This window comes from Pygoscelis adeliae, unplaced genomic scaffold, assembly GCF_000699105.1.
Source record: "Pygoscelis adeliae isolate BGI_AS28 unplaced genomic scaffold, ASM69910v1 Scaffold40, whole genome shotgun sequence".
In the NCBI taxonomy this organism is placed as follows: domain Eukaryota; kingdom Metazoa; phylum Chordata; class Aves; order Sphenisciformes; family Spheniscidae; genus Pygoscelis; species Pygoscelis adeliae.
In genome coordinates this window covers 2,233,082-2,247,266 of record NW_008823953.1, presented here as the reverse complement: position 1 = coordinate 2,247,266, position 14,185 = coordinate 2,233,082, and the positions used below count along the sequence as shown (strand labels likewise).

General features: G+C 41.1%; 1 protein-coding gene across 1 annotated transcript in view; it reads right to left on the bottom strand.

The window, feature by feature from the left end:
• The window catches only part of HECW1 (HECT, C2 and WW domain containing E3 ubiquitin protein ligase 1), a 184,280-nt gene that overhangs the window by 39,818 nt on the left and 130,277 nt on the right, over positions 1-14,185 (bottom strand). Inside the window, 7 exon segments of the mRNA XM_009321541.1 lie at positions 256-376; positions 2,576-2,685; positions 3,755-3,838; positions 5,869-5,965; positions 6,154-6,259; positions 12,696-12,830; positions 13,456-13,641. Of these exon segments, the coding sequence (XP_009319816.1) occupies positions 256-376; positions 2,576-2,685; positions 3,755-3,838; positions 5,869-5,965; positions 6,154-6,259; positions 12,696-12,830; positions 13,456-13,641 (839 nt within the window).

Below are 14,185 nucleotides of genomic sequence, written 5' to 3'. Positions count from 1 at the left end.
TCCCTGTTAAATAGGTAGGGAATGGGAGTATAAGAAAATATGACTCTGTAAGAAATAAAACTTCCACACAAAAGCCTCTTGAAGGTCACTCTTTTGCAGGATATACTAAGACCTTATCTCGCCCTGGTGGTTCATGTACAAAATGCAATCTCTGGTGTGTTTCCCACTCCCTATCAGTGTCTTCATTCAGGGGTAACGATAAAAGACAAAGCTACACCATGTTAGACTATTTGAGTGACTTGTCATAATACTCACTTAATTTTACCTGGACCTTGTCCATACCCTTTGGCTTCAAGTTTTCGATAGAAATTGCGCAGCTTGGCTTCGAAGTCCCTCCTGTATGGAGAAGGTGCTCTTGCACTTGCTCGCTGCAGTCCTGGCGGGAACATGAACAGCATCCTAAAGCGTAAGGGGCTTTAAATTTTTTCCAAATCATGCAGCTGATGTTTCCAGACAGAACTCGCTAACGAATGCGTTAGGAACTTCTTACAGGTATACAGTGCACTCAGTATTATTTTTGTTCTACCTGGCATTAATGGAGTTGTAAGTTCCTATAATTCAGTGATTGCAACGACTTCCAGGGGCTATATCTTCTTCACTAAAAGAACTGTTAAGATCGCCTTGTGTGTGCCTTTGTGTTGCCTCGGCCTTTAACTGCGATTGATCTGAACGGAAATTCAAGGATCAGAAAGGCATGAGGAAGACTGACATGCATAACTCCCAGTCACGGTCCTTGGTATTTTAGTTTTCTTTCCCTTTTGCATTTTTAAGAGATCTCTCTCCTCTGCACTGCATAGGAGATCTCCTTACCTGGCAGGATTAAACCTCTGGAGCTCAAAGCAACGCTTCTCACTGGAGCCTAGCGCCCTAGCCAAGCTGGGGATCGGGTTTCTCTGCGTTAATCTGACTGTATATTAAACACTTCCAGCTATCAACACAAAACCCCTTTGTGGCATCAAGAAGGATTTCTGTCAGCAAGAAATGCTACATTTTCCTATTATGATTCACACATACAGCGGATTTTTAGCAATTTGGGACCTGCTTTGTTTTGAAGTCTGCATTCTCAAAGTAGCTGATTAGTCCTTTTGTATAAACAAGCGCCATGCTGTAAAGGGTCAAAGAATGGATCCATGAAATCCCATTTCCCTATCTCATTACAGAAGACAATAAAAACAAGCCCTTTTATGAGAAATATGGCAGAAAATCCTCCACAGGAAGGGAAAAAACATATTTTAAAAAAATCATATTTAGTGGGAGCACAAAGTATTGTCGTTGCCAGGAGGGAAGGACATTACTAATTGCCTCTGCTGGTAAAACAGAGAGGCATATTTACATGCAGTGCAAAGAGAATCCCTTGCGACACGTCTTTTCTTCTGTTAGACTTTTCTTCCCCCAGGACATAAGAGAACGTGTGTTCTCATGGGCTATGTAACCAGTGGCAGAAATAAGCAAGCAGACAGTATGTTGCCAGAAATGAGTATTTGCCCGTCTTGTGTTCTCACAAGAACAGGTAAAGACCAGTGCAGTCTTTTAACATTCTCCTAAGTCATGTTGTCACCAAATACTTAGATTTTTGTCTTGCAGGAGACTTGTTTATGACCTGTGCTGATGGTAGAGGAGGGGATTAACAACAATGGTGTTAGAACTCATTAATGAAAACAGGACATTCTGACAAAACACTGTCCTCCTACAGACAAGGGTTCAGCATTTAACTTCTTCACATCAAAAAACCTTCAAATTTTCCACAGCCACCTCCGAGATTTGAATGTCTCTTGTCCATTAACTCTGTCTGAAACCAGATAATTTAAATGAATGTTTAAAAAGCTCAGCCAAAAATGGATTTCTTCAGATCGCATTTCTGTCGATTCTCTCAAAATGGCCACTGGACACAGCCATGTAAGTGAGACTGCGGTGGGGGTTGTGTATCTTGGCAAAAGGGAGACATCAGCTCCTCAAATTTCTATAGCATAAACAATAACTACAGAGACATACCACAGCTGGAAATAACCTTCTCAGACAGCATGTCTTTCTGGAAAATATGTTTCCCGTCAAACCTAAGTTAATGGGCTCAACGCAGGAGGTCAGACTAGATGATCAAGATGATCCCCTCAGGTCTTAAAATAGATGACTCTTAGGAAGAAGAGAAGTCTTTGGAACACCGAGTGGAGGAGACTGAACTTTACAGGAGTACTGGAAGTATTGCAACACACCTTTGACTTGGAAGCTGCTCTTTGCTCCTGTCGCATAACATGAATGTGCTTCCATGTCAGTGAGTTATGTTTGGAGTGCACCATTCTCTTATTCTAATCCTTTCCAACTATATAAAAAGCAGGAAAATACCTTCTTCCATATGGGCAATTTCTGATCTCTGTGCTTCATCTACGGTTAACATTTCAACAGATACATAACAGCAATGGCAACCGAACCAGCAAAAAAGCAGCTGGGGTCAGATTCGGAGTGGGCACTAGAATTAGCAGGCTGACAACTGATGCTGGCTCTGAATCTGCCCCTTTTCTATTTATTAGGAGAAGTACCACAAATGCAAGATTTTGTATTATTTTCCCCATCCCCTTACCTGGAGAATTTTGGGGTGATGAACAGGGTGAGCAGCGAGGAGAGAAACTGTAACCAGGATGGAAGGCAGCCTGCAGTGGTATGTAGGACATAATATCCTCTTCAAAAAGGCTGCATGGAAAAAGCGATAGGGTGAGGTTTGGTTCACATTCATCACATGAAGGAATGTAAATATGCAGTATGGTGCAAGTCTGCTGTAGTCGTAAGTTTGGGTACAGCTCTGAGCTCATGGATTCATAAAATCCACAAGTTTCCCAAATCAGGCACGGTCACCAGTAACAAAGAAGAACAAAATGAATTTTATTAGACATTTCATGCTAACACAGTGCCTCAATCTACTGATAGAGAGTAAAGACCTGAGGCTATGTAGTAAACAGGGACAACTTCAACACCTTAGAAGTGAGAAGCAAAGATACACACATCTATGTCCCAGATTGTTTTTCTTGGGTCATACATTTTCATACAGCTCAGCCCTTTGACCATTTGGATTAAGTTGATGGAATAAGTTGTAAACTTCTTGCATTAGGAAGTGCTATATAGCATACCAAAACCACCTGGGTAATGCAATTATTCTCCAAGTAAGACCAAGACAATAAAGTCAGTCCTTATCTGTGCTAAACAAAAGTAGCTAGGAACCTAAAGACCAAGCTCCCTAGTCCCAGTAAAAATTAAAAACCTTATCTACATTACCCAAATAATGCTCACTGCACTGTACATCGAGGTTTCACTAGTGTGACATGGCCCTGCATGTGTGGGGAGCACTGCTGCAGAAAAACTAGCAATTTAATGAGCAGTTACATTATTTACTTGTAATGAGAAAGACAAGGTTGTTTTTCTTTTTTAATTTAATAAAAAGTGGGGGGGGACACACAAGAATTTTTCCATTAAAAGGAAACATTTTGACCTGATTCTTTTTTATCTGCTACTTGATGGTAACAGCTATATTGATCGAGCTGGCTGGGGATGGAGTTCACTGCACTGATGGAGGCTGCCTTCCAGGAAGTAAGTTGACAGGTATACTCTGGCTGAATTATTTTGGCTATCAGTAACAATGAATCCTATTCTAATTACAAATGACCTGGAAGATTTAACAAAATCTTTTCAATTATGCTGAGGAAAAGCCAGCCAGCTTCTCTGGTACCATAAGTAATGACATTATCCTTTTGATCAAATTGATTACCTCAGCAGAATTACTAAATCTGCATCACAGGACAACTTTTCAAGCCCATGTGTACCCTCTGTCCGAATATAATGGATCTTCTCCCTGAAACATAAATGATATTATTGAGAATAGAAAAAAGAAAAAAAAAAGAAAACATGCCATTATCAAGGCATGAACTATGCATAGAGTTGTTACTCCTTGGTATTTTGCCAATTCCTGTTTCTCTCCTTACAAAAATGGCAAACATCATAACTGCCCTGTTAATTTTCTAATCTCACTAACAAACTTTCAAAAAAGAATCTATGTATATCACTCAGTTTCCTGATCCAATAGCAAGAGATTTTATACCATATTTTAGAAAACAGAATGATTCTTAGTCCTCCAAGCTCATGTGTAGCGCTATAGCTAAGGTCACTGACAGACAGATTATTTTGTTTAAGGCTACAACTAATATATCACCTTCCATTAACAGAATTTCACATAATACCACTTCCTTCACCTCTGTCAGTTCTATCTGGCAAATAACACTCCAACATATACTTGATATTAATTGATCACACAGAGGTTATACAGTACATGCGTAAAATCATACATTTTGTTGTTTAAATGAATGCTAATAAGGAGTGGGAAACATAGGATAGGATCCTATCAGCAGATTAGGACCATGGAAGATACAGATCTACACCCCTATCTGTCAGCGTGTTTCTAAAGCATTGCAGTGTCCAAAAACATTTATTCTAGTATCACGTCAAAGGATTCAACCTCAAGTCAAGGATGTGCTTTAGTACCTTGCTGGGTGGGGCTGCAAAGTATTGCAGAATCAAGCCCTGTAAAAGACGGACGTTTGTCTCCTAGGTGTTTGCTTAATACCTGCTGTATGAGCATTAGACGGTAGCTTGGGATCGCTCCTGACCTAAGGTATAATCAAAGCAATGACCTGGAGGCAAAGGGCTCAATATCCTGTTACAAATCTCATTACGCACTGGCTAAGCTGTCTAGTCCCTATCACCAGTCAATTTTGTTCTCTGCTCAAAAGGAGATAAAAGCATCATCTGTTCTCTGAGAAATGAGAATTCAAATTACAGCCGAGGAAAAAAAATAGTCTGGAATAATTTGATGGTGAAGATAAAAAAATTCTCAGTTACAGAAATGTACATCTTGAACACTGGGAACATTTTTCATTCTGTCTCCCTCGTTTTATTTGAATGTATTAATTCCTCCAGGAAGGAAGTCTAATCCTTACACCGAAAAGAACTTTGTCTGGCCCTCACAGGTAAACAACGAGTCAGTAAGGCTATCAACAGAAACTGCACTGCAGGAACTTGAAGGTCCTTCCCTCGCTCTTCCTTCCCCTCCTTCGCCAGACCCGCAGCCGCACTTTTTACGGCACAGTACAAACTAAATTCTTGGTCAAACTCTTAGCTGGTGCACACTGGCATTGCTGAGACTGACTAACACCAGCTTAGGTTCTTGGCCAAAACAATTAATTCAACCTTTGGAGTTAGAATGAGTTTAAGTTGTACTGGCTTTTGGTTCTGTTTTTTCTTTTTTTTTTTTTTAAAACCTAGTAGGAAAGGAATGGGCATAAGAAAAAGAAAGATTCGATTTAATTACTTTGGAAGGGGCTGCCATTAAGTCATAAGTGAGAAAGATTCAAGACAGAAGTACAATCTGCTGCATAATGTTCCTATTTCTTTATAAAATCTAGGGTGACTATGTCCATGGCATGGGTGTAAATCCAACCATGAGGTAAGATACTAGTTCTGCTGAAGTTACTGAGGCTTTGCTGCTGACTTCCATCCAAACACAATTTTAACCCTATCTTCTGAAATGCAAAGCGATAATTGTAGGTGAAGACAGAGTTTCTGCTATTCAGTAACACTTAGAATGGAAATTAGATATGTCACTATTTGCCCATAGTTATTTTGGCTCTTCTTACTTCTTGGGTGTCTGTGGAAGGTAACTATAGTAACTACATCAATTCTGGTGGTCCACACCTACTCTTTAATGGTGACAGTTCCATATGGGGCCCAAGTTCATCTTTTGTACTACAGTTACTAGAATTTGTTTTTCCCCCACTACGAGAAGTCCTTCCTGGACCTTGGTTTCAGCAGTCTGGAATAAAGCGGTACCTGAGTGCATGGTTTCTGGCCAAGCTGGGCTGACGCTCCTGCAGCATCTCAAAAATGTTGGGTTGGCGTAGAAATGCAACAATCTTGTCATTGTAAGCTGGAAAAGGAGAAAAAAAAATACAGAGGCTTTTATTTACCATTGAGGGTGCCTGGTCACGTCACCGTGACTGACTGCATTGCTAGCGAGACACAGGGCAACAGGAAGCAGTGCACGTGGTTGATGAGAAGTTCTAAAAAGCATCTTTGTGAGAACGGCTTTGAAAAGAAAAGAGAAACTTGGCTTACCCAGAGGTAATGTCTCATGATGGTGCTGGTTTCGAATAGCTGTTACGAGACTATTGCCTGGTCTGGCCAACAGAGTCACTCCTCTGTTTCGAGAGACTTCGGAGGCCTACAACATCAGAGGAAAGGGAAGGCATGATCAAAACTGACCACTGTAGCACATCAGTCAGTAAAAAGGTTTCTCATCTTTACTTCTGTGACCTTCAGAATGGTCCGTGATGCTGACTGACTGAAGGACAGAAAGCCTGCATGAAAATTATAGCTTTATACTTCAGCCAACTTAAAAGCAGCAGATAATTCTGTGCTTCCAAGTGGAGGGACACCATTATCCACAGCTATCACACCACTTTGATGCTGCAGTGAAGGCACCAGAATCCAGAAGTAAATGCAAGTTAATAAAGGTATTGCAGTTATGGAGTTCTCTGGTTCAATGAAAATAAAATCTCTATAATATCATACAGTTTCTTGTTCTAGCATAACTGTATCTACTTCAAGGTTTTTACAGCAATGTTAATTTGAAAATAAGAAAAAAAAACCCACAACACTGCAACATATTCACTCAGCATTGTTGAAGGGAAATTTAATATTGGAAATAACATGAGGAAGGTATATCTATGTAGATCACAGGACAGAAAAGGGCTGTATCATCGCAAAAGGGGGTTGCCTAACTTGCATAACCAGAAATAGAAGTTGAATTGTATACATTGAAAGAACAACATAATCCAAATAGCTGATAAAAATAGCAGTAAGAAGGAAATTTATCACTACTACTTAACTGAGGCACGTAAAGAATGCCACTGTCCTAAACACAGTATCTAGTGAAGGGAATCATGTCACGAAGGCAGATACATTAAAAGGTGGGAAAACGCTTAGGTATGAGGATATTAAAAGCCATACAATGAGGTCTGGTAATCTGTCCTCAGTAAGTCATTACTTGCTGGGTAACTCTTTGGGGACTTGTGCAAGCTGAGGGGAACCCACCTCTCTCTCATATGTGTTCCTCCAGAATATGGCCACGGTGAAGCCAACAGAGGAGCACTGCTACAAAATCAGTGTGAGGACACCCTGTATCGGGACAAGATGCATTAGGAATTCCAATTGCCGTTCTACTGGGCTAATAGCTGCTCCTTTCTCACTGCACAATTTGTAGTACTTGGCAACCACTTCAGGAAGAAATTGCCCCTACTCCAATATTTTAAATGCTTAGCTCTGCATCCAAGCAAATGGTGCCAACCCATTTTCAGTGGTACGGCCAAATGCCAGGTCTTCCAACTGGATATAAATGAAAACCGAGAAGCTAAATGTGACTGGCAAGTTGCCTCTGGAGCACGTAAAGCATAAAATGTTTATATGTAACAAGATACCAGTCAATGCACTTGATATGTGTCAATACACAGGTTAAACAATGAAAAATCTTAATGATTCTAATTAAACATACTGTAATCGAAAAATACAAAACTGCTGTGAAAGTGCATGGTGAATGGTTCGCTCCATCATTCAATTATGACTTCACTTGCACCCATTATTATACTGGTATGCATCTGCTAAGAGTTATCCCAGTGTCAGGGAGAACAGTCAAGCCTGCCGTATTTAATGGACTGATGTGCTACCTAACAACACTTCTTACTTTTAAAGACAGGAAGAACTTTCAAGCAGGTCACACACAGTTCACAATTCACTGCCTTTGTCTCCTCCTCAAACCCCCGTGGGCCATCTGACACTGCAAGTTTAGCTCAGGCTTACGCAGCTTTCCCCCTGAGACCCAGGCATCCACCCTGACAGGCACCATGCGGCCGTTATGGCATTCACTCTGTGCTATGGAAGAAGGAGGAAGCTTAGGTGCAAGAGGTGCCCTATAACCTGTTGCCACAGTGGGCACGAAGCCCTTCTGGGAACAGCCGTTTCTCGGGCTGTCTGTGGGTAGCACAGTCAAGGTCACACAGTGGCCTGTGATCGCTTGTATTAGCGAGGATGTGTGGGACGGTGCTAAGGCATTGTGCTGTGCTCAGCTTCTCCACTTCCAGGGAGCTCTGGAGGTCAGGTGAGGATGCCTCTTCCCCAGCTCCTTGTAGAACAGACTCGTATGGGAGTGCGGATGGTGGGTGAGCCTGTTTTTAAGGGTGGTCTCTGACTCATCGTTGACGAAGACAAATCCTATGCCCTTGTTGCTACACATAGATTTACTGACGAGAAGACAGGAAGGGGGAAAAGGAGGAGTAACAGAGGAGTTAAACACCCATCTCCCACAAAAATTAGCACCAGTTGGTATTTGCTCGTCACTTGGGAACTGCATGGTACTTCTGCCCAGGCTGGGGCTGGATCCTGCCCTTGCTCATGTCACCTGATTTTTGTTTTTTGTTTTCTTTTGGCTAGCTTTCCAGTGCTGCCGAGTTGTGTGCCTGAACATATTTCTCCTGAAGCAAGAATTCTGAAAAGAAATGTGTCTAGAGCCCGCGAAGAGAAACCTTCACTCCCCCCCCCTTCCCTTCTTCCCAATTCTGGTTTAACAGCTAAAATCATCTAGATTGTAAGAATCCAGTTCTGTACGCACCTTAACATAATAAATTGCACGCTCTATGGTGCTGTACTTCTCTTCATCACCATCATTAGGCATCAACTAATGCTGTGTTTGGATCATGGTCTGTACACATTTACACCTCTAAACAATTTTTCTCTGGCAACACAACAGGAAAATTCCCAGCTGTCTAATTAACTTCCATTTTGCTAACACTCCTCTTTCCAATCTTTTCGCTAATATAATACAATTGATTGCTCCAGTACAGTGTTTAATCACAACTGCCTTGTCTACTTTGACTTTCTAATTGAATCATTTAATTTAGATTAGTACATTATTCCCTAATTTAAAAAAAAAAAAAGAGTGACCCCTCTAATGATTTAGTGACCTGGTTCATCTAGTGCAGGGTAATCTGACAGATTTATAGCAGGGTTTAACAGCTTTGCAATAGATACTGGGATGTTGCAACCAGAGTGGAGAGTCCAAACTATCACAGGAGCCTCTCAATGATACAATACCCTTTTCCTCGATTTTATATCACTGCTGGATTTGAGAGGCTCCTGCCTGTTTGAATCCTGCTACTCACTTGTTGCGGTTTGGGTCAGTGAGGAGATTTATATACGGCTATATTCCAGTACCTCCTCTGCTTTTCTTGCTAACCAGAAACTCCTGCCTCTCCACTATGGATGTCTGCTTATTTCTTCTTTTTGTCTTTAAAATCTCTACCCTGTAATCATACATGCTGATTTCCATTGCAGACGGAAAGTCCCTTAAGAGGGAATGGAAAGTGCTTCTGACCTGTTCTGTTTATAGCAGTGGCAGAAGGAAATGAAGCACGTAGCGACCTCTGTTCTTTTAGTTACTGATGGCCAGTACAGCTACCTAAACTTTTCTTTCAAAAATCAGGTAACCAAGAGTAGCATCAACCACCTTTTTCCTGTAAAAGACTGATACCCTTAAAGAAGGGCTTACTAAAGAATCTGTAGCATTTTTGTCAAATTTATATATAATACCTTTTAATATCAAGAATCTACTCAGGTGGACATCAAAAGTTTTTACAGAGGTCCTTCATTTAGGAGACTACTTCAACATGAAGAAAAGCATAAATATTACAGATTAATTTGTGAAATGGATGCTTTCTTTCTTGGAAGAGGGAAATGGAATACTATTATACGCACAGATAATTTTTTTAAAAACACAGCCCAGCATATAGAGAATTAAGGGAAAAAGGGCAGTTTTAATCTCCGCTTGGCCTGTTAATAGTTGAGGTAGGCCTTGAGCAAAAGAACTTGGAAGCAACAGCCAGCCTTCTATAGAAGCTGTGCAATTGCCATTTCTATTCTCTACTGAGAATGAATTTTAAATGTCATAAAGCAAAGAAAACTGTCATATTTGAGAAAGCATATTTTTACATTCCAATTTCATTAGGGAGTTTCAAAAGTTCATTTGAAATACTAAAAATCAATTCTTTATTAGTTTTCCAAGGTATTCTGTTTAACACCACAGATTATTAGGCAGGAATAAAGGCCACATTTTGATGAGCCAAAAGGATTTAGAAGATTCATGGATGTCACGGAAGGGAGGGCAGGAGATCACCGTTTTTACTTCAACACCACAGCCTATTCACTGCACTGCCCCAGGCCAGGGAGCTCGGAAACTTGTTGGTGACTAAGACAACACTGGCTTTTGCACTATGTTTTGGCCTGAAAGTATGAAGAAATGGAGACCCAATGCCAAATCATTAGTTCCTATGGTTAACTATTCTCACTGAATTTCCACCCTGCCTTATTTTGATTGAATTGGTTTGGCTTTTACTACCAAAACTTAGTTCTTGCGATGCCTAGATTAAACAGATCTTTCTATTAGTTTTCTAAGAATTCCAGACATTACATTTGCATTTTTGTCTGCTGTTGAGTACTGAGATCACAATTTCTTAGAACCATAATCATTTCTTTATGGTCACTCAGCTAAGAGCCATCACTGAGTGTGTGAAGCTGGGGTATTTCTTTTTTCCCACTTTGGGCTCATCTGCCTATGATTTTTGTCTGCTCTTTCCTCAACTGATCACTCAGTGTCACAAAGTCCCTGGGAAGTCCACATGACACACTCTGGCAACTTGTTTTGGCACTTGGGCAGCATGTCAGATATGTGCACTGAGGCAGGGGTAGAGTTTTTCCTCTCATTACCCTGGCTCTTTTCTATACCTTCTCTGGCACCCACAAGCAATCACGACTGAAGCTACACTGTTCTGCTCTCCTTCAGGCTTGTTTGACACCTGTACATAATGTTCAAAACTGGTGGTTGTCTTCCTTGGTCCTTCATGCTGTCCTGGTGACAGATTCCAGAGGCCACACCATCTGCTCAGCAAAGAAACCAGCTGGACTGCAGACAGCTGACACATGGCCAGGACAAAGCCCCAAGTGTGTCCCTACAGATATGATTTATAGGACAAAAGCACATCCAAATACACTTGGAAGAAGTGGCATGGAACATGCTGCTCTTAATAAACGGGCTGAGTTGCAAAGGGTTGAATCTTTTCCTTGTAAATGGTGGGCTTTTAGGCACCGATCCAAAGTCCTTGAAATCAATGGGAGTCCTTCCAGTGGAGAAGCAGATACTTCCAGAGGGAAAGCTACTGACTACGACAACGGTGCAGAAGCACTGTGGGACCCAGGCCACCAAGACTGTGAGATGAAGGTGCCAGCACTGATGGCTCCCGAGACAGAAGGTCCCGTTTTGTTGGCTGATCATGCCAAATCAGTGGTCTCAATGAACAGTTTACAGTTTCCCCAGAGAATCATTACTCAAAAGTATTCAATGCTTTTCACTCCCTTCCCTGTACTTGATATCTTGGGTTTATTGCAAATTGTTCTTTGCCACCCTTGCCAGCACTGGCAAAACCAAGTGTATTTTTTGAGCTATGTCATCTGAGTTGCTCAGTGGTGTTTCTGTCCCTGACATAATGAATTTGTAAGCAAGCCCCAGGCAAGCATGGGCCCAAATATGAATCATCATGCAGGTGACTTTCACATTCACATCAATAATTCAGTCACAATAGCGACACTAAACTGCAGGCTGTTGGCAGAAGGAAGTTGCTAAGTTGATGGGAAGATATGATTGAAACCGATCCATTGATACTCTATCTTCATAAAATATGTTGCCATATTCACCAAAGATGGGGAAAACCTACCCAAGCTACTCATGCCTGGTCTGCCTTTGGTCCCGAAGTACTGACCTCACACCCTAGTCAGCTCCTGATCCCAACCCCATTTGGCAGTGGGAGGTGTTCAGACTGGTCATGCTGCAATAAATTTTAATGTTAATTTCACAAGCATTTCTCCAGATGTTTTTTCTAGAAGAGGAAGATCCTTTGGCCATAATTCATCTCTACACCTATTCAGCTTCAATCTTTACAAATCTTAAACTGTATGGATTTGCTATATGAAGAATCTGATTGCTGGTACTTTTTCCTCCTTAAATCCACAATACAAACCCATTATTTATGCTTCTGTCAACCCTGCCCATGGCCCTCAGTAATAAAAATCATCCCCATGAAACACAGGAAAGATGTTTAATGTGATTGAAAGCTAGGGAAGCAAACCTCAACATACAATACTACGCTACTGCTAGGGAGTATATATTTTCAGAGCACAGCATCACAGTGGGGAATGAAGAAACATATGAGGCTGCTGAAGTATCAGGCTATAAAAGTAATGAATGACTTGACTTTACTAAAGCAAGACTAGGATGTCAAATATGGATTCTTCTTTTTAAATCTGTGTTGTCATCACTTCACTTTGGTTATTTAGTTTTACTTGTTTATTACTTTATTCTGAAAACGGTCAAAATATAAACCTTCATTACCTGCAAGCTCCGAGGTAAACCCTTCAGAAAGAAAAAAAATCCCTTATTTCCTTTGGAAGATAAAAATCCACAAGACAGTCTGTTTAAATGCATTTCAAAGATAAGAAGTGCTTTGAATTCTACACAAGATTGCTGTCAAAAGTAACATTGATACTAGCACCGTTACCTCTCCAGCGCTGTAGCTACGAAGTCGCTGAAGATGTTGCCTGTGAGTCAGGTGATTAGGGAGACGACCATTCTGCAGCGGGATCCTGGGATCTATGAAAGTGGTAGCACGGCTATTGTGGTCAACGAAGAAAGACTGAAACACACAGGAACAACATTTTTTTTGTAAGAAGACTGCCAACACTGTGATAGTATTGTGGGATCATGAAGTGAAAACCACTGGCAATTGTGTGTCAGAAATACCCTGTTTGGGTACAGTCCATGGAAGATATCTGCAAACAACAGGACTTTCTTAGTTGAAGCTGGAATAGCTCCTGGAAAATACCGGAAGCTACGTAGGTCAAAATCATGTGTAATGGCCATGAAGTAAACAAGACAGAAAAGAATAAAATTACTAGGGAAAACTGCTTTAGCCTATTTGGTGGTTCCAGAAGTCACTCAGCAAAGCTTCACTGGTGGCAGAGACACTAAGCCAAATTTTGCAGTCATGACAGATCTAAACTCTGGCTTAAACTTTTTTGTTAGTCCTATGCTGCCTTGGCTATGGTGTGATATTCCCACAGAAAGCTAAAGCGTCACCTCTATGCTTTGAAACATTTGTTCCTGAAGCTTTTTTCTGCTTCTAAAATAACTCTGCTTGCTGCTTGTATTGTTTAAACCAAACCTTCACCGATTTTGAGTCAAGAAGGAAGGAACCTTTAGTAATCATGTAGCCTGATGTGCTGTGTTAAGCAAGTGGTTAGTTTTGTTGGCACTCTTACCTTGCCCTGCTGGTCAGTTTTTATCTCCCAGCCACGAGGAAGCTCCAGTCGGGTATCAGCAAACATGTTTATAAAATTTACCAGGTCTCTGTTGTGCTGATAGCGCTCAAAATTACGAGCGTCTCTACGGATCTTCAGAATCATATGCTTCAAGCAGGTACTGTTAGTGAAGACTCGATAGGCACTCTAGGAGATGGAAAACAGAAGAGAGGAAAACCAGTTCTGATGCCAAAACAACACATCTACATCTAAGCTTGCTACCTTATTTATGGTCACTTTAGAGCCACTGGACAGAAACAGACGCTTTCAATTGTCTATTTTTGGAAAATATGAATCGTTTCCTGGAACTGAATATTTGTTTCTGCAACGACTACAAAGCACGTCAGATGGAGATGTTTTCATGAGTCTGATGAACTCCACCCCTCAGGCAGCTAGTTGTATCTCACAAACAGGCATTAAATACACCTCTTAGAGGAACGTGCCCTGATGCAGTTCTGAGTGAGTTAGTGCTGGTCTGGTTCCAGAACAGGGGCCAAAGTGAACTATATTTGTTGCCACAGTGTATTCAATGATAGAGCACCACAAAATACACTTGTAGCGACAACACCTTCTCATCCACAGGCTACTCTTGAGATCTTTTACTTCAGGGAAAAAGCTCCTGTAGACAGGGTAGGAAACTTTACGAAAATCTGCAACCCTTCTGAGCATTTCACTAGAGAGAAAATGAGTG